Source organism: Amphiura filiformis, chromosome 9 (genome assembly GCF_039555335.1).
Source record: "Amphiura filiformis chromosome 9, Afil_fr2py, whole genome shotgun sequence".
NCBI lineage: Eukaryota > Metazoa > Echinodermata > Ophiuroidea > Amphilepidida > Amphiuridae > Amphiura > Amphiura filiformis.
The window spans coordinates 37068918-37095674 of NC_092636.1; the positions used below are offsets into that span (position 1 = coordinate 37068918).

The window sequence follows — 26757 nt, forward strand, 5'->3', positions numbered from 1 at the left end:
TACCAGAACTTACGAACTCAATATCTTCGCTTAGGAATGTCCGATTTCACTGCTTTCGATATATACACTGCCGGTTTGAGTTAACTTACATGTACATTTTATTTTAAAATAACTTAATTAATTCGCAATGTATAGTTTAAGCCTACTATATTATAATAGATAGTGGCCAGCACATTTATAAAGGACTGGTTACTCACTACAATCTTCACTCTTAAACTGTGTTTTTCTGAATGTGCTGATCATGTTGATTGCTAGTCGGAAACTCCTGCAAAGCTATGGACATGGCATCTTACATACTCCATTCTATAACAGTCTGCCTAGTGCCTTGTGTGTTTTCTCTTCAATCATTTTGTTGAATGTAATTTTATGAATCAAATAGTTATGTGTCATTTTATTTATAATAAAGAAGTTATTAAATTAATAAAGTAAGACAATTTATTTATCTATAAGTGCATGTCAAATGGGGTACATTGTTCAATACTATATGCATAAATTATGCCCATATTATAGCTAGGCCCTAAAAACTTTATTTTGCATCGGATTTTTCCCGTTGAAAAGACAAAACTGATGTTTATGATAGCAACCATTTCATCAATAACATTTTGAGTCATTTTATCCATAAAACGACACAGGATATGATAGATAACTACTTTCACATCAATATGGTCCATATGATCACAGATTGTTGAGAATCTGTGATATGATCCGGGGACATGATGAAGATTTTGATTCTATAGATCTGTTATCAACATTATATCACGCTGTTCAGTGGTCAAGGACGAAGGACACCCGGTCAAGGACACTGATATGACATCATAGGTGATGTCAGATTTTCTTCTGCTGACCATATGATGCTATATATATTAACTATTATTGTTACATTTAGGCCTTTAAACTTTTAAAGTCATAATTAATTAGTTCAAACATAACTTTGGTAATACTCACTCGTTTTCGTTCGTTGAAACGGCAAAACATACTTACTTTTCCTAACAAATAGAATTAAAATAATTAAAAAAAAATTTAAAAAAAAAAAAAAAAAAAAAAAAATCATTCCAATACCACTAAAATATAATCTCTTGAGTAAACTGACCCCAAACCTGAAACAGGTACCAGCCCCGAATGGGCTGGCGAAAAGAGACCGTTTTAAACAGTGTTAAAAGTGGCATCTGAGTCTATGTCTATAGGAGTCAGATCTCAAACAATACAGTAGATCAAGCATATTCATGTGTTTGTTAAATAAAACCTGACTGCTATGAGGATATGGACTCAGGTGCAACTTTTAAAACGGCCTCTTTTCTTACACAATTAAACATTGTGACTGAACGCAATGATATGTGACGCTATAAATTGGTCCACATGGGTAAAACAAATAGGGCTATACATATCTTTTTACATTTTTATATTTCGTAAAATATTTTCCGACTTATTTTAAAAAGTATTAGGGGGAACTTATAAGTTGTGGACTGTATTGTTTTTGTGTGGGCTGCAAATCTCTTTATCTGATCGTTTGTGGTGGGTTGTCTCTGTGTGTGAAGGCATTATGCAACAAAATTTACATTCACTCGTTAATGGCTAATTATAGGGAAAGGAATATGTAACAATTTGCTTTAAAACTTTTATGCTCACCTAAATATATTAGCGACAGCAAAAACAGCCTCTGACATTAGTGTTGGGTCCATAGAATCCCATTCGTGTCTTGGTAGCGTTGGCATACCATGATCGGGATTTTTCAAGATTCGTAGCTATAAAGCGAAAAATATTAATTAGAATATTATAGCTAAATGTACAATTTTTAATCAAACAAACGTTTTCTTCGCTTTTCTTATAACATGTATAATGAGGTAAATGAAGCCGTCCGATTTTGTTCCATAATAATGGCGACACATGCACCCTACTGCAATCGATTATTCTAAGGGGCTGTGCAATTAATAGAGCTAAAATTTCCAAACGTTGTGCCAATTATTTCTTGCGCGCACGTAGTGAGCAGGACATTTTGCACATTGAAAGGAAAATAATGGGGACAGCATATAAGGTGACAAAATATGACTCAACTTACTTGAACATAGGCAGTGACACGTAGACCGATGACCGTTATGTATAAGTTATTCATAATGTAGTCCAGGAGATTCCACCAGTCTCTGATATACTCATCTAGACCTTCATCCCAGAGTTGTTTTATTTCAGCCCAAACATAACCTTTTAAAGTGATAAGAATATTTTGTAGTATGTTTTTTTATGAAATATAATCACGAAGTGGATTATTTCATTCCAAGAGCCGGAGAATGGAAACATAAATCGTCCACCAAGTGATTATATTTCGACTTTTCTACTTTAACTTTTAATTTTATCAAAATTTACCCATTTGTCCATGAGGTATCCCATGGGGAAATCATGCGTCTCTTCCTTGCACGTACACGACCCGCATCCCTTGTCTCGGTCCCCTCCGTCACTTAACAAACCGTCTGGCGACAACCCCGAAATGACGATCGCTGATTGGCTAATGAATTTCCAAATAAAACTGTTTTCAATTGGCTATATAGGACTTTAAATGAGGGTTATTGGACTATGCTTCGGACAATTGGTTCATGTGAGGTAACATCTAGGATACCAAGGTATATCATTCAGTAGATCAGTCAACACTAATTGAGTTGAACTTGACTGGGCCAGTTAAGCGACCTTCTCTGTCAAAGCATGTGAATATTTGTATGAGCAGAGATATGTGCCTGGCATGAGTGAGATTGTTTCGGGGGAAATATCTGAACAAATGATGCTTAGAGTGCCCTATCTTGAATAAAAAAATACATCAAACAGTCAAATATCTACATGGAATCAGTCAATGATGGACCAAGACATGATGGGAGCTATTCCCTTTAGTAGTTTAAAAAAATATATATATTTACATGGTCATTTAACCGAATACGCTCTCGATTTGTTGAGCGAAAAATATCAGAAGTTGTTTAAAGACAACATTTGTTATAAGAAGGATAATTCACTGAACAAAGTGCATTCGTTAAATCGAGACCGTGGAGTTCTTGCATGTGTGTCTTTTTGTACTGATCTCAGTGAACGACTTGTATGGCATTGTATGGCTTGCAATCCCCACCCCAGCGGCGACTACTAATGTAATTGTTGGACTTGTAATTGATTGCTTTCATCTCATCTCAACATCAATGAATTGTTATAATTGCTACGAGAGCAAAGTATAATTATATATACAATAGGTTGTCTCCCTATATGCCACAATGGTTTCTTAGCATCTTACTTGCTTCTGCCCTTATTCGCACACAAATGTACTTTTCTAACAGAGGCATTATTATCAAAACGTGCTTTATACTATTTTAGGCCATGCGAAAATTCTGTGATTATGCCATTGGTTTTGTATTTATTTTTAATTTGCCTAAAGCAATGATTTAAAAATTGTTAGAAAAGTAAAATGAACCCTACCATGTATATCAATGAGTGCATCATTTTGAGAAAGGAAAATGCCAAATGTCTTTGTCTACTTACCACACACCCATGCGATGATAAGACACTCCACGTCAGTTGGAGGAGGCCCTCTTTCATCTGAACGATTTGATTGACTACCTCCAACGTCAAGCGAAGCCATAAGCAATAAGACAAGAAACAGCAAATACGAGGCACTGTGGCAGATGAACTTGAGGAATGGAAGACATGATATGTTGCCAAGTCTAGTCTTGGGCGCTACTAGGTACATAAATGAGAGCAATGGGAATGACATGCCTACGAAGAGGCTAATGAATATCTTGATTGTCCAATGTTGTCGACGCCAACCGGGTAGTCCTTTGTACCAAACTTCTGCCAAAAGTTGTTGGCAGTTTGGATGCGCAGTGAACTATGTGAAAAGGGAATAGAAAGAACGATAAGAGATTATCTTCGTGTGCACATATAAACATTCAAATAAACGCTCTATTTTTAAAGACCCTTTCTTGGTAATATTGGATTGGACAATGACGCTTATTCCTAAACCTGTTTATTTACAACAAGACAGTCTACACATTAAACACAATTCACACGATTTTGTTGCAATAAACCTAATTTCAAAAATTACAAAATCATATATTTTCCTATTATGGATAATGGTCCATATCTCAAAGAATTGTAGTGTCTCCAATTCAAACAAACACATCCCCATTTTTTCTTCCTCTTAATATTCATCAAGATGTTAGTATGTCGTATCAGTAGAAAGCCAAGCTCAGGCATATTTCGCTCATTTACAAATACATTTACAGAAATATGCACTTACAGCTTTCATTTTATACTTGATAGCCAGTCGAAGTCTGCTGAGCTTTAATTCTCCTACTGGCGAGGATTGATCCCGATTCAAGATCATTTCTAATTCTTTCGACCCTCGTGTCTGATCCAGGAGTAGTGTTGCAAACTCCCGACATTGTTCCACAAGTTTGTCATACTCCAACTTGAATTCATTTTCTCTGTGACTAAGTTTACGAAGTTCCCAACTCAATTCAAATGCCGTCAGAACCGGATCTTCACTTGATAGTGCTATCAAAGATGGACTGGCCAAAGCTTTGTAAATGTTCAATCGTGACCTTGAATGTCTTAACCCGTCGTGTTTTATGCTCGATATACAATCGTCACAGCCACATCGGACATTGTGTGGTTTGGGAATTGAGGCACCTCTTTCTAGTAACAATTTCAAAATTTCGTAGTTATTTCGATGAGCCGCTAACATTACAGGTGTTATGTCCGTTGTGAAATCTGTTTCCTGAGCTTCCTGTAAGATTCGTGCCTGTCAAGAAAAAATCAAGCAAAAATCAAGTAATCTAAAGGTGAGTGGAAGTTTCATATAAAGTTAAATACATTTTATCTGGGAATTGCGACGAGCTGCCTTGAGTTGCGGCAAAAAGTAATCGATATATCGGAAAGCAACGCACCGTAACGTAAGAGTTCACATGGTGCTTTATACCTCTTAACGTGGATCTACTTTTCGGCGTAGTCCATCTCACGGTTGTTTGATAGCATCTAAAACTACGTCATTTTTAAGAAAATGTAAAAATTGATGGCGCTATTTATCTTAAATCGTGTTTTCATCTTAACAAGGGTTAGACACTGATATAATGACATTAAAACATCAGAAAAGAGTACCAAATAGCAAAAAAAGTTCAAAGAACTTTTTATCATAGGAATAACTTATATTATGTGGCTAAAATTAATTATTTTCGTATCTACATTTCTGGTTATTTATGGACGGATGGCCAGGGTCATCCGCTTTAATCAATACCTTGCTTCCATTTAAAACACAACGATATTCATGATATTTTCGAGCCAAATTTACAATGTATTATTGTTGTACATTTTAGTGTTCTTTGTATAGGCCTATATTATATTGATTAAAAGACAATCAGAGATTTGCTGTACTAAATATATTGCCTATAGTCTGTATACCTTTCTCGAGTCAGTAATTTAGATATTACCATTCTTTGTATCTCTAAATGTAATGGTGAGAAGTATATAAAAGTATTCATTTTCAGAAAGGAAATGATGCAAGGAATCCAACTAGACTAACAGATTCCTGCAAAATTAACAGTTTTTGAGAAAATCTAAAGATTTGATTTTACATAACTGACTCAAGTATTTGGACTGCATCACATACATAACACTAACCTCACATTATGATTGGACATGTAGTCTTACTCTTACTACCTTCATATTAAATGTCAGATAGCGTCTTTATTACATTTCTTGTACGTTAGCTGTTTACAAGGCCGCGGTTTATTAACACATTAATCATGTTTATGCTGGTTCCAAAAAATGCCAATGACTAAATTTTACTGTGTTCTGGTTTCGCAAGTCACAGATTGTTCCTTTGTATCCCGTTTTTGTGGCCTGTCTGAAACTTTAATTATCTGCATCATCATGGTTTTTACTCTGATGTGCAAACGTATTGGCCTACTTGTGCTTCACCTTAGTAGTAAGAATCCGAGACACATTAATATCTTCTAGTACATATTATTAATTATGTCTCACATTGTCTCAAGCCCTGCTATTTCTTCATTATTTAAATTGACTGCTAAGCAGTAATTTAGTAGGCAACCATGATTGATCATATTATGTTGAAATTACCCGAGCATTAGGCCTACACGTGAACTCCAGTGGCGCAATAGTTCATGTATAAACGCAGTGGTAAAACTCTCGACAAGAGAGACTAATCGAGTGACATGGGTTCAATTCCCGATGAGTCCTGATTTTTTCGTTCTCACAGTTTTCCCGAGCTTTATAAAGTCATTTTAAGCATGATTTATTGGGCTTGTATCACTATTTCCGAATCTTGCATTATATAAATTGTGTATCGCATTGTCCAACGTCCTGCAAGTGTACGCAATAAATTGCGCAGTTTCGGTGCGCCGTAATGTCGAAATGAATTAACACGCTGCTAGCCGCACACAAATGCATGGATGAGCGTCTTAATACACGACGCATGATACACTTTCGCAATATGTGCGTGCCTTACTTCGTACTTCAAAGAGGACAAAATTTAGGTCGCCTATTCTCTCTCAAAAAGTCATAAAACTCTATTATAATCTTTAATAAAGTGGTTATCTACTGTATATACCATTATTTCAATTATCTGTTACCCTCACGACGTATTATTCATATCGCAATTAATCCTAATGGCTCAAGCGCCGTTACCTAAATTAAGGATTCGGCTTATTTACGTTTTTACTGCCTCGGACACATTAACATGGTTGTAAAGGATACTGCATTACCATTTATTTCTTAGATAAAGGGCCATGTTTCAAAGTCTCTAATCCCAACTCGAGATTTGTAATTGTTGATTGATCCATATTGTTAAAATAATTGGCAGTTTCGAAATCCATATTAAGATTGTCTTAAAGGATGTCTCCGGCAATCACAACATTATGCCTTATATGTTAGAATATTAACTGTCAAACATTAATCACGTGGTTGTATTTAAAACAAACTTATATTGACTATAAAAACGAACTAAAACATCCGTCTCTCAAAACATGATATTCAAAATACCCGGCGCCGAAATTGTCCAGTGACGTCCCAGTAATACAATGAAGGCTGACGACAGTTAAGCACAAATAACTGTTACGCCATTGCACTAGACAATTTCGGCGCGGGAATTATGAATATCGCGTGTTGAGAGCCGGTTGTTTTTATTCATTTCTTATGGTCAATATGAGGTTGCATTAAATAAAACCATGTGATTCATACTTGGAAATTATTTTTCTAACATACCGTATAAGGCATAATGTTGTGATTGCCGGAGACATGCTTTAATATTATAATATAGGCAAGTGCTCCTCTATGGATCCACCGTTGCTAACTCTGCAAAACCTTCCAAGCTGAGAGTTTCATCCTGTGCATGTAATACAATTAATCCCGTCATGATGCAGTCATGTCTACAGTAGAATTCATCTCGACCTTTGCAGGACTTAACCCCATTAAAAGCTATTAAACCAAGATAACACTCATTGAAACAGCTCAACTGATTAAATCGGATCTTCTCTGGTTGTGCACAAGTGACTGTTTTCATGTGCGATATCGCAATAAAGCTGCTATTCATAGCTTCAGTTGGGTAACCGATTATAAAGGAAACGAAAGGAAACAATGTTATGTGTGGCTTTGTTCACGAAATCAGACAATGTCGTGCTTTTTGTAAACCAGCATTCTTGAAAATGAGCAACATAATGATTTTTGACTTAACACGGTTTGGAAATAATTTCTTCATATTTTTGGTGTTATCTGTCGTTTACATGTCCTTCCTAAAACACAAAAGTACGACCCTCTCCAAACACCTAAATTAGCTAAAAATTTAGGACATGTTACAAAACTATATTGTCTAAAATTTTAGAAGAGTACTTTTTAATATTGGCCGGTTATTTTTCACACAGCGACGTTAACTAGGCAATGTACTATTACCTATAACATTAACTAAAACACCAAAGTACGAATATTTCCAAACATCTAAATTAGCTAAAAATTTAGGACATGTTAAAAACTATATTTTCTAGAACTTTAGAAGAGTACTTTTAATATTGGCCGGTTATTTTTCACACAGCGACGTTAACTAGTCATATCCCCATACTGTTAACGTAGGGCTATTTGTAAAGGTCACGCGTCAATGGGAAAGAGCACTGTGTATTGTGTATAGGAAAACGGACAGTAACTGCAGTATGTGCAAATATTTGCTGTTATTCATTTTTAATATATATGCCTCATTTTTAATCCATTAGTTAACATTATACTTTGTACAAGAACTTACACGTATGTCTTTCTTCGGCGCCTTGTGGTTGAGAAGCAGTTCAACCGCTTCAACCACCTCCTCGTCGATGGCATGTAGAAGAGAATCTCCAACATTAACATTATGCTTCAAAAGCAGTTCGATGATTTCAATATTCTCATTCTGTATGGAGATTAATAAAGCCGTTCGACCTAGCGCGTCGACACAGTTTATGTTGATATTAAAGTAGATTTCTGCTTCCTCCAAGTGCTGGCGTACGGTGGCATAGTCTCCACGTTCCACGGCCAATATGTAGGCTTTTTCAAGCGGGGATAACGGAAGTTCTTTCCGTACAATTTGCAGAGGGATTCGATCGCTTGAAGCGTCCACATGGTAATAGGCAGGCATGGTTGGTGAAATACTCCAAGTGAAGCTTTCCTGTGTAATATAAAATAATGAAGAGATAGAAAAGATGCATTGGTTTTTTTGAACACTCTTAACAAAATCTGTTAAAACACGGGGCCAACATTTTGCTGGTACATTATCAGGCTTCTGTTTTTCATGTTAAATTTTGTATACACCACTACTCTCTGGCAAACACGGTCAAATCCAAAAATAAAAAACTCCCGACAGGCAAACACAAGCATACCATTAAAGCCATGTTATAAAATGTTCATAAAAAATAGATTAGTATTTCTTTTCCATAAAATGTTAGCGTTGTCTGTCAGATATGTCCCCTTTTAATTTTAAGCTGAACAACAGAGGTAAAGCAAAGAAAATTGGAATTTATACCAGCGCCGATGTCGTCAATGCGTGTCACTCCATTCGGGTGTACTACGAGCCTTTATGTGTGTCGCCATGTACATGTACGTACTGTGTGTGAACATCGAGTACGCGTTCGACTAATATTTCCATCGTTATAATAAAACGACGGTTCCTGCGTTTTATTCAAAATCTGGGATTTTGACTAAACTACAGCACCTAGAGACTTCAATTTTGCAGAGTATGTTAGTTAAATGAAGTACATTATAATTTTGAAAAAATATTGAGGACGTCTTTGTCAGCAAATGTTATAATATGGCTTTAAATACAATATCCATTTCTACAGATCACAAAGGCGCACTTAGCTGCAACCGTTGTACACACACCCACTGGCACAAAGAACGTACCAATATTAAGTTTACATAAACACGTATACGGACACTAAAGTAATTTATTGTACATGAAGAATAATATCATGCATTTTTATGCCTTAAAACATGTACGGTAATTGCAAAAATGCGTCATATACCATGACATTTAAGTCAAGTCGACCAGTAAGTGCAATTATATCGTTGTGGCAGAATTGAGTTATTAATGAATTTTGTTTTTAAAATATACCTAAATGAACACACTTTCAGCTTATTTACAAGTTTCAGAAGCAATTGATTAGATTTTTATTAAATGATTAAAAACAATAAATAGGTAAATTGTAAACAATTGTCTTGCAAAATGACAAAATGGTATGCGGGGAAGTCATTTTTGTTATAATATTGAAACACACACATACATGCGATCTTCTTGAACTTTGATATTGAGAATATTTTCATACGATCGTGATAAACTGAACCGACGACAATGTACGGTTAATTACAAAATGAATTTATTACTATCAATGAGACAATGATATTGTTATCGTTTAATAATACATAGTTTACGTTAACTTCCAATTTACTTCTTTGATTTTGTAAGCCAGATATTTATACGCATCAATTTTACAGAAATTAAATCTTAAAATGTCGACGATTTGCAGGTAAAAACCGGATGGGCGTTGTCAATAATTGCATCTGTTCAAGTTAGATAATATACACCGTGTAACGTGGAAACGGATAGAATGACAAGGCGTGATGGTCTATAAGTAATCATTTATGTTTTCAGGTTATGAATTTTAAATACCATAATTTCACAAAATCGTATGCATTATCGATCACCACGTTATGTGATAAATTTATGGTTTGTCCACCTCTTATAACCAATTTTGATATAATATTGGATGGCTGAGCATGATACCATAACATATCGGATGAGTCGTAAAAATATCGGACGAGCCAACGGCGAGTTCGATATTTGTATGACGAATCCGATATGTTATGGTATCATGCGAAATAAGCCATCCAATATTATCATTATTAGGTTTTCTTAACTCCTAATAACCCTGAAAACATAATAATGAGTAATACCGCGAATATAGCTCAGTTATTTTGCATCTTTACATGCATTACTCATTTTCGACACGGTTATTTCGGGAACTCTGAAGCAGATTGAACCCGTTTATCAACGATAACAACGTAAAAATCCGCCTTGATAAATATATAGAGAAGTTATACCTAAACAAAACAATGACGTTTCAACAACAAAATTCGAACAATGCCGCGTATATATTCTACACCTTAATCTGCATGATCATTTCTGACAGTTGTCATGGTTGTCATGGTTATCAAAATTGAGTCATTAAAATAGATGCGTCCTAATGAACCACATGGAAACAACATGTTGTCTACATCAATCACTTCTAACAATACGTAGCAACAAATTATTATTAATGTCACGTAAGTACATCTGGCTATAATAAATGAAAATTGTTATCGTAATGATAAGCCTACTTGTGTAGATTGGTTGATATCTAGCTTACCTGGACGATGTTTTCAACAGCCATTTTATGGATGACTTAAACAAAAAGAAGAGGCATTTCTAAAACCATGTCCTTCGTTCCACTTTAACGTTATGTATACATAATTGCAGCAAATAACTATCAGGCTCCACGACATAATTTCCATATTTCCATGATTTAATGTATGTATGCATGCTGCTTACAAGGCTTGAACCAAAGATATGAACGCGTGATAGCGATTTAAATTTAGAAATGGCGAACACTTTAAATTGCAAATCATTCCAAAAAGATTGTTGTCGTTGCTTTGTTGCAAGACACGTATTCCGTGAAAGTAATGTTATTGTGACTGAAAATACGACAAATCCTAGGTCATTGTTAACGTCAATAATAATAAGACACATTTGGTAATATCACAGGCTCTAAAGACTAATTGCTTTCTTATTAACATAATTAGGTCCATTGTTCATATTAATTATTATGTAGCTACAGCAATGGATAATTAGATTGGGTTAAATGAAAATATCCTCATTAACATATTCATGTTATTCATCATCAAATCGCCAACATCTTGTCACCTTCCTCATCAATATTCATAGCACTAGCATCATGGCTAAATAATATAGTTCATGATAACATCGCATCACAGGAATTATGCAACGAGCCAGCTTCAAAAATAAGGTTAAAAATGCGACAGCCCATCAGCTTACGCAACATCTGAATCTATCCATTCGTCTTCATTGTGTTGGTAAATGGTCCCCTGTGCGACCTACAGACCGCCCTGATATTTAAGATTTGTATGCATTTGTTTATACAGTACTCAAGTTTGGCCCTTGAAATGTTCCTTCTCCCTTCCCTGAAAAGGACCCCGAGTCCTGGCTACACCACTGAGCAGATGAATATGATTTGTCCACATTTCTACTGTGGGATGATGGCCGGTCTTATATTTAAGATTTTTATGTATTTGTTGTATTTTTTTTTTCATTTTCTAGCCCATTGTGGATAAATTTACTTTTGAACCCATTTTTTACAATTTTTGTCAAATTTTGCCCCCCCCCCCCAAAAAAAACCCTGATAGCATAGGATTACCATAAAGCAGAGTAGGTCTATTTAGTGGCTTGTCAGTGGACACACTGACATGACTGAGGTCAATGTCATTATCATCATTATGTAAATGAGAATGGCCACTATAATACATGTAGGTTAATATTACTATAGCCTCATATCACATACATTATACATTATGTTCCAAGATGTGTGGCAGGTCACCACCCGGGTCAACATTGTGGTCATTATTATGTAAATGAGATGTTCACAGTCTTGATCTCCGAAAAAGACACTTCTCCCTTTTTAGTACATATTGATTCAATAAACAAACACTCTACTGTTGACAATAGGTTCTCCTAAAAGGAAGGTCACCATTTGAACCGGGCATTTGAACATTGATACATGCTATTGTTGACAAATTGACAAACATGTTAATTTCTTGTGAGCTATACCTGTGTAGTGGTATGAGTGACCCAATACCAGACAAATCATAGGATCTGCGGGTGTTATGTTAAACAGTAACCGAATAGGTGAATAGTTGGGGTGAATTGGTCCGAAAGGCCCTTTCAGTGCTTTTGAAACAAAGTAACATAATTTGACCCCCTCAACATAAACAAAAATAAAATTCAACGTTTTATTAGGGTGCGAACAACCCTATACTTCGCATCGCGAAAAACCTGGTCCTGAAATAATGTAGACCGCAAAAGTTTAATTTATGATAGATGTACATTTTAGTTGCCTGTATATAGAATTTATACCCATGGTGATGATGATGATAATAATGATGACTAGCATGATAAGGATGATGACAACAACAAAACTATTGATTACAATACATACATACATTTGAAGCATTTATATACATAAAGAGCGCATCGCATATGACAAAAATGACAAAAGAAAACGGCAAAAGATGAAACCAGATAAATTAAATACACAGAACATAAAAAATTACGACTACAATGGCTGCTATTAGAAAAAAGATTGCCCTTGAAAAAAAAACACCTTAGGGCAGGAGAAAGGCCCTAATACTTTTTTCTTATAAAATAACAAAGATACCTACCAATGCATCTAGCTCATATTATATCCACATGCGTTCATATATTGTTCAAAGTTCCGGCAAACAATTTTGCCCCACATATAACTATTTTTGCAGCCGTCCTTTTCATTTGATGATTCTGTAAAGAAGAAAGTAAAAAAATGGAACATCGATAATGAATTTTATTCATAAATATGTACTAAAATCAGTACGGGCGCTTCTTAAGGGAACTGGAATGAGCGTTTTGAGCGTTTCGACAGCATTTTTTGTGGGACATGAGAGCACATCAGACCTATTGAATTGCATTCTGAATACGAAGAATGTCTTTCTGATATCAAATAATTTTCATTTTATGAAATTCACGATATAATACAAATTTTATGACAAATTATAAAAATTTGATATCTTTCACATTTTTGATATATAACAGTCCTCGAAGTAAATTTTATAAATCTAATGACATATTCTTAACCCTAACCGCCTAAGGGCTTTTTGGCGACGGAAGGGAAAGAAGGAAAGAACAAAGAGAGAAAAGAAGGAAAGAAGTTGTTTGCTCTGGGTGGGATTCGAACCCGAGACCCCTCGCATGCCAAGCACTCGGTCGGCGACACTTTGCCACGGGTCTTGGGCTTCGCTGGCCAACGAAACCGTGCCTATATATCACTTAGGGCGATTGCGTCATCACACCACGTGGGATGCATGCACGAACAGCGCATATATCAAGTAGTATTTTGTAGTATTCAGGCGGGTTAGGGTTAAAGTGTATGTAGCTGGGAGGAAAAGCCGACGATCAATTGAAAAATTTGACTTTTCATATTGAAGATATGTATTTTTTTCCCCAAAAGACCTAATTTTTGTGTGTGTTTTGGGAATAAAATCCATATCTTCAATACGAAAGGTCAAAATTTTCAATTGATCGTCGGCTTTTCATCCCACCTACATACACTTTAAGTATAAATCATCAGATTTATAAAGTTTACTTCAAGTACTGTTAAATATCAAAAATATCAATTTTTAATCATTTGCAAAATGTGTATTACAAAATTATTTGATATCAGAAGGACATTCTTCGTATTCAGAATGCAATTCGATATGTCTGATGTGCTCTAATGTTCCACAATAAATACTGTCCAAACATTCATACCCCTTCCCTTAATGTGAAAGTATAGATTTGTCTGGTTGGCGCATAGCGAGTCCATACTAAAATACTTGAGTGGGGAAAAGTTATTCAAGCTTTTAAAGCTATCCATAAATAAAATAATAAGAAGAAAAACGCAAGAACACCCAAATTAGCTTACGATTATTTCGAGTAGTTTGTTGGAAGTGTTTGTTCGTTCGTTTGTTTGTTTGATTATCAGTATTTGCATCTAGTAAATAACAAATAACCTTGAGTTTGGTTATTGATAATCACTGACTTGTGCTTATGAAAATTGAATTAAAATATGTAATTTGACCCACGAAAGTGTAATAACACTACACTCTTAAAATAAACTCCCCACAAATTGATAAAATCTATTCAAATTTGACGAGTATGGCTATATTCCGGGGGGATATAACAGAATCTCGCCAAAACGACAAGGCCAATATATTCAAATATTTGAATCAAAATGAATTATTTTAAAAAAGGAATAGGTTCTTGTGAAAAATGACACAGCTTATCAATTTTGAGTAGTTTGTCTTGTCCAAAATGACCAAAAAAAAAATCAAATTTGAATAGTTTGTCTTGCCCGAGGGGAACATGACAGAATCTAGTCAATATACATTGAGTAGAGGGTATCAGCCCATTTATCATACTAGGCTTATATTATAATTTCATAACTAATTCCCCTAACATGTATAAAGCAAACTTCAGTTAAAACGACATGGCGCCGACTGGAAATAATTATACAGTTGTTCAAACATGCCTATACAATTCACAGAGTGTTTGAACTGTATTGTTTGCTCTGCATCCTATGCATTTGGAAGGCCGTGACTGTGGCCATTCCTCCCATGTTAGTTTAATGACATTGTCATAAGACTGTTACTATAATGACGTTATCAGATTTCAAGAATCTCTTACATTCACACCAATGATACCTCAAATAAGAGTACTGCACAGGGCATGTACTCATTTAAATGCATTTTCACGGTGATTCAAATATGGGGATGGTAATCTATCTATATTTTGTATTGAAAAAACTATTTAAAACGTGTTACAGTTGCTTTTTGGCTCAAGTCAGCATTCATCAGCACAGTCAGAATGTTATTTATACTATACACATCGGTCGCTGATTGTGATATCATAGGAAATAAGAAGACCACTTTAATCAGTGAATAGAACTTCCCAGGAATTTACTCGTGATACAGGGTGTCCCAAAAAAAAGAGCCCCCTCATTGCGTCCTCTTTTTCGCCTATTTCTGAAAAGTTGATCAAATATGTGTTGGTGTGTAAAGAAACCTTTAATTGTTAGTTTTAATAAACCAAAACAATTATTTCAATCAGCTCACAACTTTTGAAGATATGCCCTTTTTAAGACAAGTACCCGTTTTTCACTCTGTCCACGGATAGCAAATAGAGTGGTTGGGATGGATCATGCTGCATAGTGGCCTGCAAAATCACCAGACCTCACACCACTTGATTTCTTCATTTGTGGCAAAATCCAAGATCTTTGCATACGTATTACTGCTATATTCGCAAGTATTCGGCGCACAAGGTTGGTAGGCAACACAGTTGATGGAATGAGGACTAGGGCTGAACCCTGTTTTCGTCATGGAGGCAACCAGGTAGAAGGTAGAGCAGCACAGTAAACTCACTTCAAAAGAACTAAAGACAAACTAAACAGCCCTTTTCAGGGCTACCTTTTATTCCAAAAAGAAAAACGACTTATGTTGTCAATTAAAAGAAAGCAAGAAACAATAAAGTAAGAAAGTAAGAAACATAATAAAACAAAAAGGCATAAAATAACCGAGAAAAACATAAGTAATTGCAAGTATAGCAAAAGAAGACCCACCCACATCAATTTGGCTCAAATTAATGACACTTAACAAAATCCATAACCCATAAGCCCACCGGTAAAGCGCAGAAAATAAAGTGGTTTTTTTATAAAGTTATCATCGAGGAATGTTTGATATTCATGCATGGTATATGCACTTTTCAATCTTTGAATTAGCTAACCTCCTCCGTGGACAGAGTGAAAAACGGATACATTTATTTAAAAGGGCATATCTTCAAATATCTTCTTGTTTCGGTTTATTAAAGCTAACGGGTAAAGGCTTCTTCACATAGCAACATATACTTGATCAACGTTTCTGAAATAGGAGAACAAGAGGGTGCAATGAGGGGCCTCTCTTTTGGGACACCCTGTAGCTTTATCAAGCTGTAATTTCTTCATGGTAAGTTGCTCATGTATACAGAGAAAATCTTTAAAGGAAGCAAAATTTGGTATATTATTATATACGTAAAAATATTTTAGAACACATTTGTCGAAAAATTAACCTAAATGCCCCTTCTTCCTTTTTTATCGACACACAACGAGTGATCGTATTGTTTTGTTTGATCTGAATCCGTGAATTAATGGCCATTCCTCTTAATGTTGCATTGGTTCAGTGACATGTTATTTACTATTTTTTTTATAATTTTATAACGGCATCCGATTTTGATCTCTTTCATCTCCCGTCATATTCCCAAGCCAATGATCCCAATATCTCTAACATCTTGTAAACTAATACTAGATCATTTTGTTTGACTCATTTGAATGCCTTTTCCTCGTAGATTTCAAATATGAGATTTGTGAATTTGTCGTGATTTCAACTATACACATTCTGTGGTGTCAAAAACATGACAAACCAAGCCAACCAGCACAGCCTCTACTCCAAAAGTAGTCGAGGATGATTTACCTTACTTGGATTTATTTATATTACCGTCAATCCCTTTGGGACATGGGGACGTGTCCCCACCTTTTGGCCAATAACCCATTTTTGTTCTTTTCAGACACTTTTTGACAATTCAGGCAGTTGTCCCCCTCCCCACATATCAAGCAGGATTTGCGCTAATGGTATACAGCATTAGCCTACAGCTTCATTCAGAACTGATTCGGTAAGGCTGTTTATTTTCTACTGCGCAAGCACTGATAATACAAGATTTATCTTGTTCGATTTCCAGGAATTTACCTATAGCTATATCCAGCTGTGTTATCCATTTCACAAAAACTTCCTGATGTATATTATACGTAGAGAATCTTTGCTGGAGGTACAATGTTCTTGGAAATACGTGTACAAATAAACAAGTTGACCTTACATGTGTCGCAGATTTGATCTAAATTAATTTCTTCCTCTTTAAAAGAAACGTTAACTCCACTTCCATGTAAAGAGTTTTTTCCTAACTATTTATTTCATTTCTATAAGATTCAATAACAAAATAATAAGGCAATTGTGTTTGGTCTGTAGTAATAATTCAAGGTTCAGTCTTCTCATAATGAACAAATGTAAATTAATTTTATCCTGATAAAAACAATACTTGAACAATACTCGGAAGCGGCCATCTGACTTTGCTATTATTTTCTTTGAATATTTCCGACACGACGTGACCAGAGTAAATTTGTTTATGTTTACAGATTTAACGTAGATACGCAGGAAAACGGGTGCGTCCACAACCATTGCCACAGCCATTGCGCAAAGCCCATGCAAAACACATGCAATGTTTAACACCCAAAATAAAACAAAACCAAAAATTGCTGTATTCTATGTGTTGATAACTGATATAATATATATTACTTGGGATTTAATGATGAACATGTTAAATTATTTGACTTTTTAGGACTATTTCGGAGGTAAACCGGAGTGTAACATTACTAAGTTCTGAATAGCATTATGTGATAAGTAACACACAGTCAGTACTACTGAGTACTAAGTGCATTATGTGATAAATAGCAAAAAAGCGCAGTGATTTAAAGTGCGCTACACACAGGCACAACGCCTAGACGTTGATCCACAAGCCTCGGCACACTTTACAGATTGTCGCTGACCACTACGGCCCACATCATTCCATAAACCATTTAACAACAACACAGGGACTTTGCAGCTTCAAGACCGCACACCCTACACATTCCACAAATGACCATCGCAACCAGGATCAGCTCCCCGAGTTTCGTAGCATTATGTGATAACTTACACACAATACTACTGAGTACTAAGTAGCATTATGTGATAACTAACACACAATACTACTGAGCACTAAGTAGCATTATGTGATAAGTCACACAGTCAGTACTAACTGAGCACTAAGTAGCATTATGTGATAACTTACACACAATACTACTGAGCACTAAGTAGCATTATGTGATAACTTACACACAATACTACTGAGCACTAAGTAGCATTATGTGATAAGTAACACACAATACTACTGAGCACTAAGTAGCATTATGTGCTAACTTACACACAATACTACCGAGTACTGAGTGCATTATGTGATAACTTACACACAATACTACTGAGTACTAAGTAGCATTATGTGATAACTTACACACAATACTACTGAGTACTAAGTAGCATTATGTGATAACTTACACACAATACTACTGAGTACTAAGTAGCATATGTGATAACTAACACACAATACTACTGAGCACTAAGTAGCATTATGTGATAAGTCACACAGTCAGTACTAACTGAGTACTAAGTAGCATTATGTGATAACTTACACACAATACTACTGAGTAGTAAGTAGCATTATGTGATAACTTACACACAATACTACTGAGTACTAAGTAGCATTATGTGATAACTTACACACAATACTACTGAGCACTAAGTAGCATATGTGATAAGTAACACACAGTCAGTACTAACTGAGCACTAAGTAGCATTATGTGATAACTTACACACAACACTACTAAGCACTAAGTATCATTATGTGATAACTTACACACCATACTACTGAGTACTAATTTTAGTAGCATTATGTGATAACTTACACACAATACTACTGAGCACTAAGTAGCATTATGTGATAACTTACACACAATACTACTGAGTACTAAGTAGCATTATGTGATAACTTACACACAATACTACTGAGTACTAAGTAGCATTATGTGATAACTTACACACAATACTACTAAGCACTAAGTATCATTATGTGATAACTTACACACAATACTACTGAGTACTAAGTAGCATTATGTGATAACTTACACACAATACTACTGAGTACTAAGTAGCATTATGTAATAACTTACACACCATACTACCGAGTACTAAGTAGCATTATGTGATAACTTACACACAATACTACTAAGCACTAAGTATCATTATGTGATAACTTACACACAATACTACTAAGTACTAAGTAGCATTATGTGATAACTTACACACAATACTACTGAGTACTAAGTAGCATTATGTGATAACTAACACACAATACTACTGAGCACTAAGTAGCATTATGTGATAAGTCACACAGTCAGTACTAACTGAGCACTAAGTAGCATTATGTGATAACTTACACACAATACTACTGAGCACTAAGTAGCATTATGTGATAACTTACACACAATACTACTGAGTACTAAGTAGCATTATGTGATAACTAACACACAATACTACTGAGCACTAAGTAGCATTATGTGATAAGTCACACAGTCAGTACTAACTGAGCACTAAGTAGCATTATGTGCTAACTTACACACAATACTACTGAGTACTAAGTAGCATTATGTGATAACTTACACACAATACTACTGAGTACTAAGTAGCATTATGTGATAACTTACACACAATACTACTGAGCACTAAGTAGCATTATGTGATAACTTACACACAATACTACTGAGTACTAAGTAGCATTATGTGATAACTTACACACAATACTACTGAGTACTAAGTATCATTATGTGATAACTTACACACAATACTACTGAGTACTAAGTAGCATTATGTAATAACTTACACAAAATACTACTGAGTACTGGTCAATTCCAGCGAAAGCGGGACAAAATTCTCTCTATGTTAACTTTTCACTTTAAAATGTCATTAATAAAGGAAATCACGTTATTGATGGAGCATATCATGTCACGTCCAATGTGCTCTCTTTGTGCATATAGGCCTTTACTAGCAAGTCATACCAGGGGACAAGTTATGATAGCTTTAAATGAATTGGCGTTACCCACGAATTCAAAGATAAAGCACCATATATGTCATTGAATGTCCTTCAATCAAAATGAAATTGTTACCGTTAGAAAGACGTTTGCATGATCTCTCATCATATGTAAAACGATTGAATTCCACCAAAGTTTGTGGACTCTAGAGGCCATTAAGTCAATTTGGCTAATAATTTTGTTACCCGCGTATCAAAAATAAAATGATCGTTCTGAAAATGTTAAGTGAATATGCCATAAATGACTATATCATGAAACGAAGTTTCGTTCTATAATTCTGAGGTCCAAGTGATTATTTTATGCAAATACGTTTTACCCATAAAATTCCATAAAATCAAATTTGACGTTACCCACGTATCAACTGTTACCCACGAGTCCAGCAAATATAATTGCCATAACTTAAATTAACATTTAATGACTTTGGACACTGAATTTAGTTTGACAAGCGCTTAAAATTGTAAATCGTAAAAATACGTTCACCGCTTTAAAAAGAATCTACGACGGTTTAAACTTTTGTTACCCACGAATCCCGAATAGATGCTAACCTTGAAAAATAAGGAGATTGTTTATTTTAAGTTTAAATCAGCACATATTCAAGCCATGGGTATGCTATAATTTTGACAGTACTTACAGTTTATACACCTAAGAAACGCAAACCCCAAACGGTACTATAGTACTTATAGCTTCATTCGAAGATTTGATTTGATTTCGGACTGTACGGACGTACTTATTTACTGCTCCGTTACACACCAAAACTATGCTATATTGATTAAACAGTTAGAGGCAATTCGTTAGGGCCAACTGCCCGGCGGCGCACGGGGACATTCTAGTACTACTACCGCCGATAAATTTGCGGAACATTTTATAGTTAGTACAGATTTGATTTGATTTTGCTATACACTACAATTGCTACATGATCTGATGATGGAGGGCTTGGAAGAGAGTGCCGCATCATCTGGCACCAGCACAACATCAAATGCCTTTGTTAATGAACTTATGCTGAATGAGAAGTTTAAACTGTTCTTGAAGGACTTAATGCAGGAGGCAGTGCAAGAAAAAATGAAAACCCTAGTAAGTGATGTGAATGCACTCAGGACTGAGGTGGACGACTTGAAGGAGGACTTGCAGAAATTGAGAGGGAAAACCACGACCTCTTTTGTAAGCAAGAAAAACTTGAACATGAACGCGAGAAAGATGAAATGTTAAGGGCAGACTTAACGAATCAGCTGCACTCAAGATCAAAAGCAGTGGAAGATCTGCAGCAATACACTCGCAGAAATTGCGTTCTGGTGACTGGTGTGCCTGAAGAAGAGAAAGAAAACACAGATGCAACAATCATCAAATTAGCCAACGAGAGAATGAAAGTACCATTAAGTGAAGATGATCTAGACAGATCCCACCGGATTGGAAAGCCAACCACAGGAAAAGCACGAGCGATTGTGGTGAAATTTAGTAGATATAATGTGAGAAATAAGTTCATAATGAACAGGACAAACTTAAAAGGAACCAAAATCGCGGTTCATGATCTGCTCACCCCGTTCACACAACAACTTCTGAAAAGGGCGCAAGAGCTTGTTGAGCAGTGTCACCGTGTGAAGGCGGCATGGACATGGGACGGAAGAGTAACAGTCTTGGTAGCAGCAGCTAATGGAAAATCAAGAAAGGTAACTGTAACAAGTCAAGAACAGCTCCACAAGATCTATTCTGAGAAACAGTGAAACAGTAACTCTCTGAATCCAGAACTCTATAAAATGACTATGTATACCTATATAATATATTTTTTAAATCATAATTTGTAAAAATATTGTCAAAAGATATGTTAATGACAAGATAATTCCCTGCGGTTAGAAAGGTAAGAGCTGGATTGATCTTGTATTTTGTAATTTGCAATGTTAAAATGTTAAAATGTGTAATTTTTATAATGAATTTTTCCACTCAAAAAACGTTTATCAATGACTACTAAAATGGCGGTGTTATAAATTTTATACCATCTTCTACTGAGCCTATGAAGTCATGCTTACTTTACAGCCTTTACCAAAATTGCAAACATTAGTTACTATCTCAGTATGTGTAAACACTTTTAAGTATTTAAAAATACCATAATTCTTTCATATACCAATACAATGAGAAAATTGTAACAAACAGTATTATTCAGTATTACGAAAACAATCAATTAAGTGGAATGTAGCATACTTATGACTTGCCGTGGCTCAGTAGTCGATACTTGTTAATAATAATCCTTGCTGCCGGGTCGTTGGCCTTACGTTACTTTCGTAGCCTGTTGAAAAATAGCTTAATTTAACTGTTAAAATATTTTCATGATCAAGGGAAACGGTTGATTTATATATATAAACTTTTTCCCTGGTATATTAATAGATTTTTTAATTTTTTTTTTCTTGTTTAATATACTTTTCGTTTAATGTCTGCTATTTGTGATGCTTGTGTGTCTTGCTCAAAAAAAGTTTACGATTGTCATAAAAATATAACATGTAAAATATGCAAAGGATTTGTTCATAAAAAATGTACCAAATTGAAACCAAAAGAACTACAGCGTATAAAACCCACGAATTCGGAGTTACCCACGAATCCAAGGATTTACTCGTAAATTATATGTTTCTTATGCATCTTAACATTTTGAAAACATGCGAAATAGGTTCCAAAACAGTCCTGTTTAATAGCGTCCTCTTGAAGGTATACTGAAGCTGTATCATGAAGTTTTGATTGATTATCCTAAATTACCATTTTTTGGGTAAATGCAATTGATTAGAGAAACGGGAATGATTGAAACACAATGGAGGAATAACCGCATGGTGGTTTCCAACCTTCTGTAATATTTTCTATTTTGCCGCTTACCAATACATACCTTCAAATATGTGTTACCCACGAACATTTTGGTTACCCCCGAATCCCTACTTAAATTATAGTTAACAATGTATTGATAGTGTTTTAGTTCATAGGAACTGTCAAACACGAGTTAATAGAATATTGCTGCATGAAAATATGGAATGATTTTACTAAAATAATAATATAAAACTGTTTGCTCTGTCTATTTGAATTTGGCAACTTCATTATTCTCAAAATTTTTATACCCAAAATGCCATAATGATCCATTCTAAATATTCCATGTAGTCTGTATTTTGATTAAAATTCATTTTAGTGCCATTGCATTCTGAATTATTGACATACGGAAAAGTATTTTTTTTTTAATTAATAGGAATTGCTATTTTCCAGACGCTGTTACCCACGAATCCATCCGAGATCTCATCCTGCGACGAGATACAAAATCTAACTTTATATTTTTATGAAGCATTTATTCTAATCTTTCGAAATAATACAGTAATGTTAAATGACAGCCACTTTGAAAAGAGTTCGAAGAATTGACACAATCTTAACTGTACACCTGGTTCTTTCTTAAAACTTGTAATAACCAAAATATTTCTTTGTAAATATATGTAATAAAATTCTATTTTACGTTCAAAGTCTTCACCGATTTCTAGTGTATATGAGTCACACATAAAATATTGAAAGATATTAAAGAAAGTGAAATTTTATGGCGTACAACAGGTGAAAAATGATTGAATTCGTGGGTAACATGCATATGCGCATTTCACACTGTATTTGGTCTAGCAAGAAAAGTTATTTTTCAATCCGATGGCACTTCCACCTGATGATTCACTAGACATGATCGTCTCATTTGATAAGTCTAGAATTGAAAAGGAAAACATTTTCAAAATGGCCCCCAGAGAGAATTTTGGCCCGCTTTGGCTGGAATTGACCACTAAGTAGCATTATGTGATAACTTACACACAATACTACTGAGTACTAAGTATCATTATGTGATAACTTACACACCATACTACCGAGTACTAAGGGGGACATTTTTTCTTATATTTTTTTTTCATATTCCTCGTATCATACTTAACAAGATAAGGTCTTGTTTTATATTTATTTCATCCCTTATGTATTTCTTTATTTTTGTTTTAAACGTTTATCATTATATCGCCCTCATTATTTCCGACCTATTTCCGTTCGTGCGAATTGGCATGGGAGTAAAACGGCTCTCATTCACGGAATCATTTTTTCCTACCCGGAATGTCGAAGTATAGCTTGTTTGTTTCTTGATTTCTCCGAAAATACATCAAATTGGATCGTCAAATTTCAGGATGGTAATGAGAAAAATATAATCTATTAAATGATACCAAAAACTCATCAACAATGAGAAAAATCGGGGGGATGATGCCGCGTCACGGACCTTTAAGAGGTGTTTTTATGATTATGATTTCTAAGCTTCTCCCTCCTCCCCACCCCGGGGTGATTTGATTTGATAATTGTCTGTATTATACACCATGTGGTGTCTCACAAATAGCTGTATGGTGACCCTGATGGAACTCCAAAGCCTTAAACACACCCGAGTGCACCGGTTGTTTTGCACGAATATACCACAATAGATATGCGCTCTCATGTAGATGGCCCGTCTGTCTTTTTCATGATTATATTTTTTTCATTTGCTTAGTCCTCGGCATACATTCTAAATTTTCATTATATTTTATGTTATCTTTTTACAATCATCAATTACTTTATGTCTAATACTCAAACGACGAAATAATATAAACATGATAGAATAAAATAAACCATGTACAGTAATATCACGCAAAATACACTTATTGTATTGAAATTGAAGATTGAATTGAGCTATCGGCGTGTCTAAAGCATAATAGCGATTTACTGCTAAAAAAGTACGTTTGATAAAGGCAATGTTTACATCGAAGTACATGTTGAATAATGAACCATCTAACTCTGAAGAAAAATATTTTTTCTCACTTGAAACATGCTTGGAGAAAGGATATGAAAACTCAAGTCCATTCGTTTACATATTTCACTCTCGTATAGCGTACATAATACCTATCGAATCGTATAAATGCTCTCTACAGGGTGTCCCAGAGTGATTAATACCGGGAAAGATTACTTTTTCTAGGTATGAAGAGCATTATTATTGGTAGCATTGTTTTAATTTCTAAGATTTACATATATTTAGCTTTCTTAAGATTTTTAGAGTTTAGAAATTGGGTGTTTTGACAAAACAACCTATTTTGAAAACCTGTAAAATTACTAACCGTTCAGCACAAAGTTATTTGTACAATGTTATGCAGGTATATTTGTTGTGTTCTGTTCATACTTCTACTTAAATGTCGATATCTATCGATTATTTATGATGTTACGAAGCAATCCTTGTATGGAATAAAGGATTTGTTACGCTTGAGTGACCTTATACTATTCTTTCTTTGGCGGCGGTTTTGAAGACAATTATTGCGGTGTTTGAGTTTCATCATTTGAAATGCCAGCAGAGATAGAGTGTATAGATAAGGTTTCTTCCTTAGAGTCACATCATGTATTTATATGTCCACAGTATATTAGCAAACCCACAGCTACGTAACGGAGAAGATTCAAATTTACTGCGGAGGATCCTTGAGAAAGTTATATCCTCTGTTATAATGACATTTTTGGGTAAAATTTGTGGTCAAAATCACATAAAAAGTATGTTTTTCAACCTAAATATCTGAAGTCATATTGAAATGTTTCACTTAATCCCATATCAATAATTATTCAGTGTTGTAAGCTCTACATCTGTGCCAAATTTGGTGTATTTTCTATAAAAGAACGTAGGATTTCTCCAATATATTGCAGAGTACATGTACGGCTGGACGATGGTGATAAAGGATCCATGTGTTATGGCGCTTTTGCGCTGTAAATTACACACATGCCGTTTTCGTCCATTTTCAGTAATATCAATGTCACGCCAAAACGAGGAGACATGTGTGTCATTGTATTGCATTTATTAAAATTAGATACACTGTTGAATATTTTTTTTTTCAAACACGGTATAAATCATTCATTACTTACGTTAATACATAAGAAATTATTTACTATAGATGACTCAATGGTACCTTAAGTTGCAGCACACATTTTATATAAGCGTAAAAATATTCTCAACATTCCACTTGGAATTGTATAAAGTGATTTTATGAGATACAAGAAAAGAAATTAGGTCTTTCTGTTTCTCTCTTTTTACACACTTATCAAATTTCCTTCGATTTTGTGAGTGATACGCATACACGCTGCAGAAGAGCGATATTTGATAGCAGGTTATTACTTGAGCTGCCATTAAGTCAGCTCATGTATGTCTTTGAAAAATGACACGAATATTATGTTAAAACACAAATGATACAAAATTGATTTGGGTATATGCCTCGTACTGCACAGATTTGAATGAAATAATGTAATTATCAGTTAGATATGATTGATTTAGCTAAGCAAGAATACAGAAACGAGTTTACATTTTAAGTTTTATTTCACTGAATTATTTCTGCAAGGCCATACTAAGTTCATAGTCCTTTGCAGCTAATTGGGTTTTCTTCAAACGTATTTTCTTTAAATTTGAATTTCAATAATGTACTCACAGTTCTGCAGGTATATGTGTTTTAAAGTGTAAAAATGTGTCACTTCGTATTTAAGCAGCATGACATTTAATTTAAAAGTATGAAAGTATTACTTGTGTCTTTGAGAAAGAAAAGAACATCATCTTAGTTTAAGACGAAATCACCCATACCAATCAAGTTATCCATTTAAGTTTCCTCACAAAAACGATGAATGATTTCAT

At 34.8% G+C, this 26757-nt stretch overlaps 1 protein-coding gene across 1 annotated transcript in view; it reads right to left on the reverse strand.

The window, feature by feature from the left end:
• LOC140160954 (short transient receptor potential channel 4-like) overlaps nt 1-26757 on the reverse strand; it is a 128452-nt gene that overhangs the window by 18183 nt on the left and 83512 nt on the right. Inside the window, exons 3-8 of the mRNA XM_072184303.1 lie at nt 12988-13102; nt 8273-8668; nt 4265-4768; nt 3508-3853; nt 2057-2196; nt 1627-1742 (exon numbers count right to left, since the gene is read on the reverse strand). Coding sequence (XP_072040404.1) covers nt 1627-1742; nt 2057-2196; nt 3508-3853; nt 4265-4768; nt 8273-8638 — 1472 coding nt within the window. The 5' untranslated portion in view covers nt 8639-8668; nt 12988-13102. The remainder of the gene's footprint in view (nt 1-1626; nt 1743-2056; nt 2197-3507; nt 3854-4264; nt 4769-8272; nt 8669-12987; nt 13103-26757) is intronic.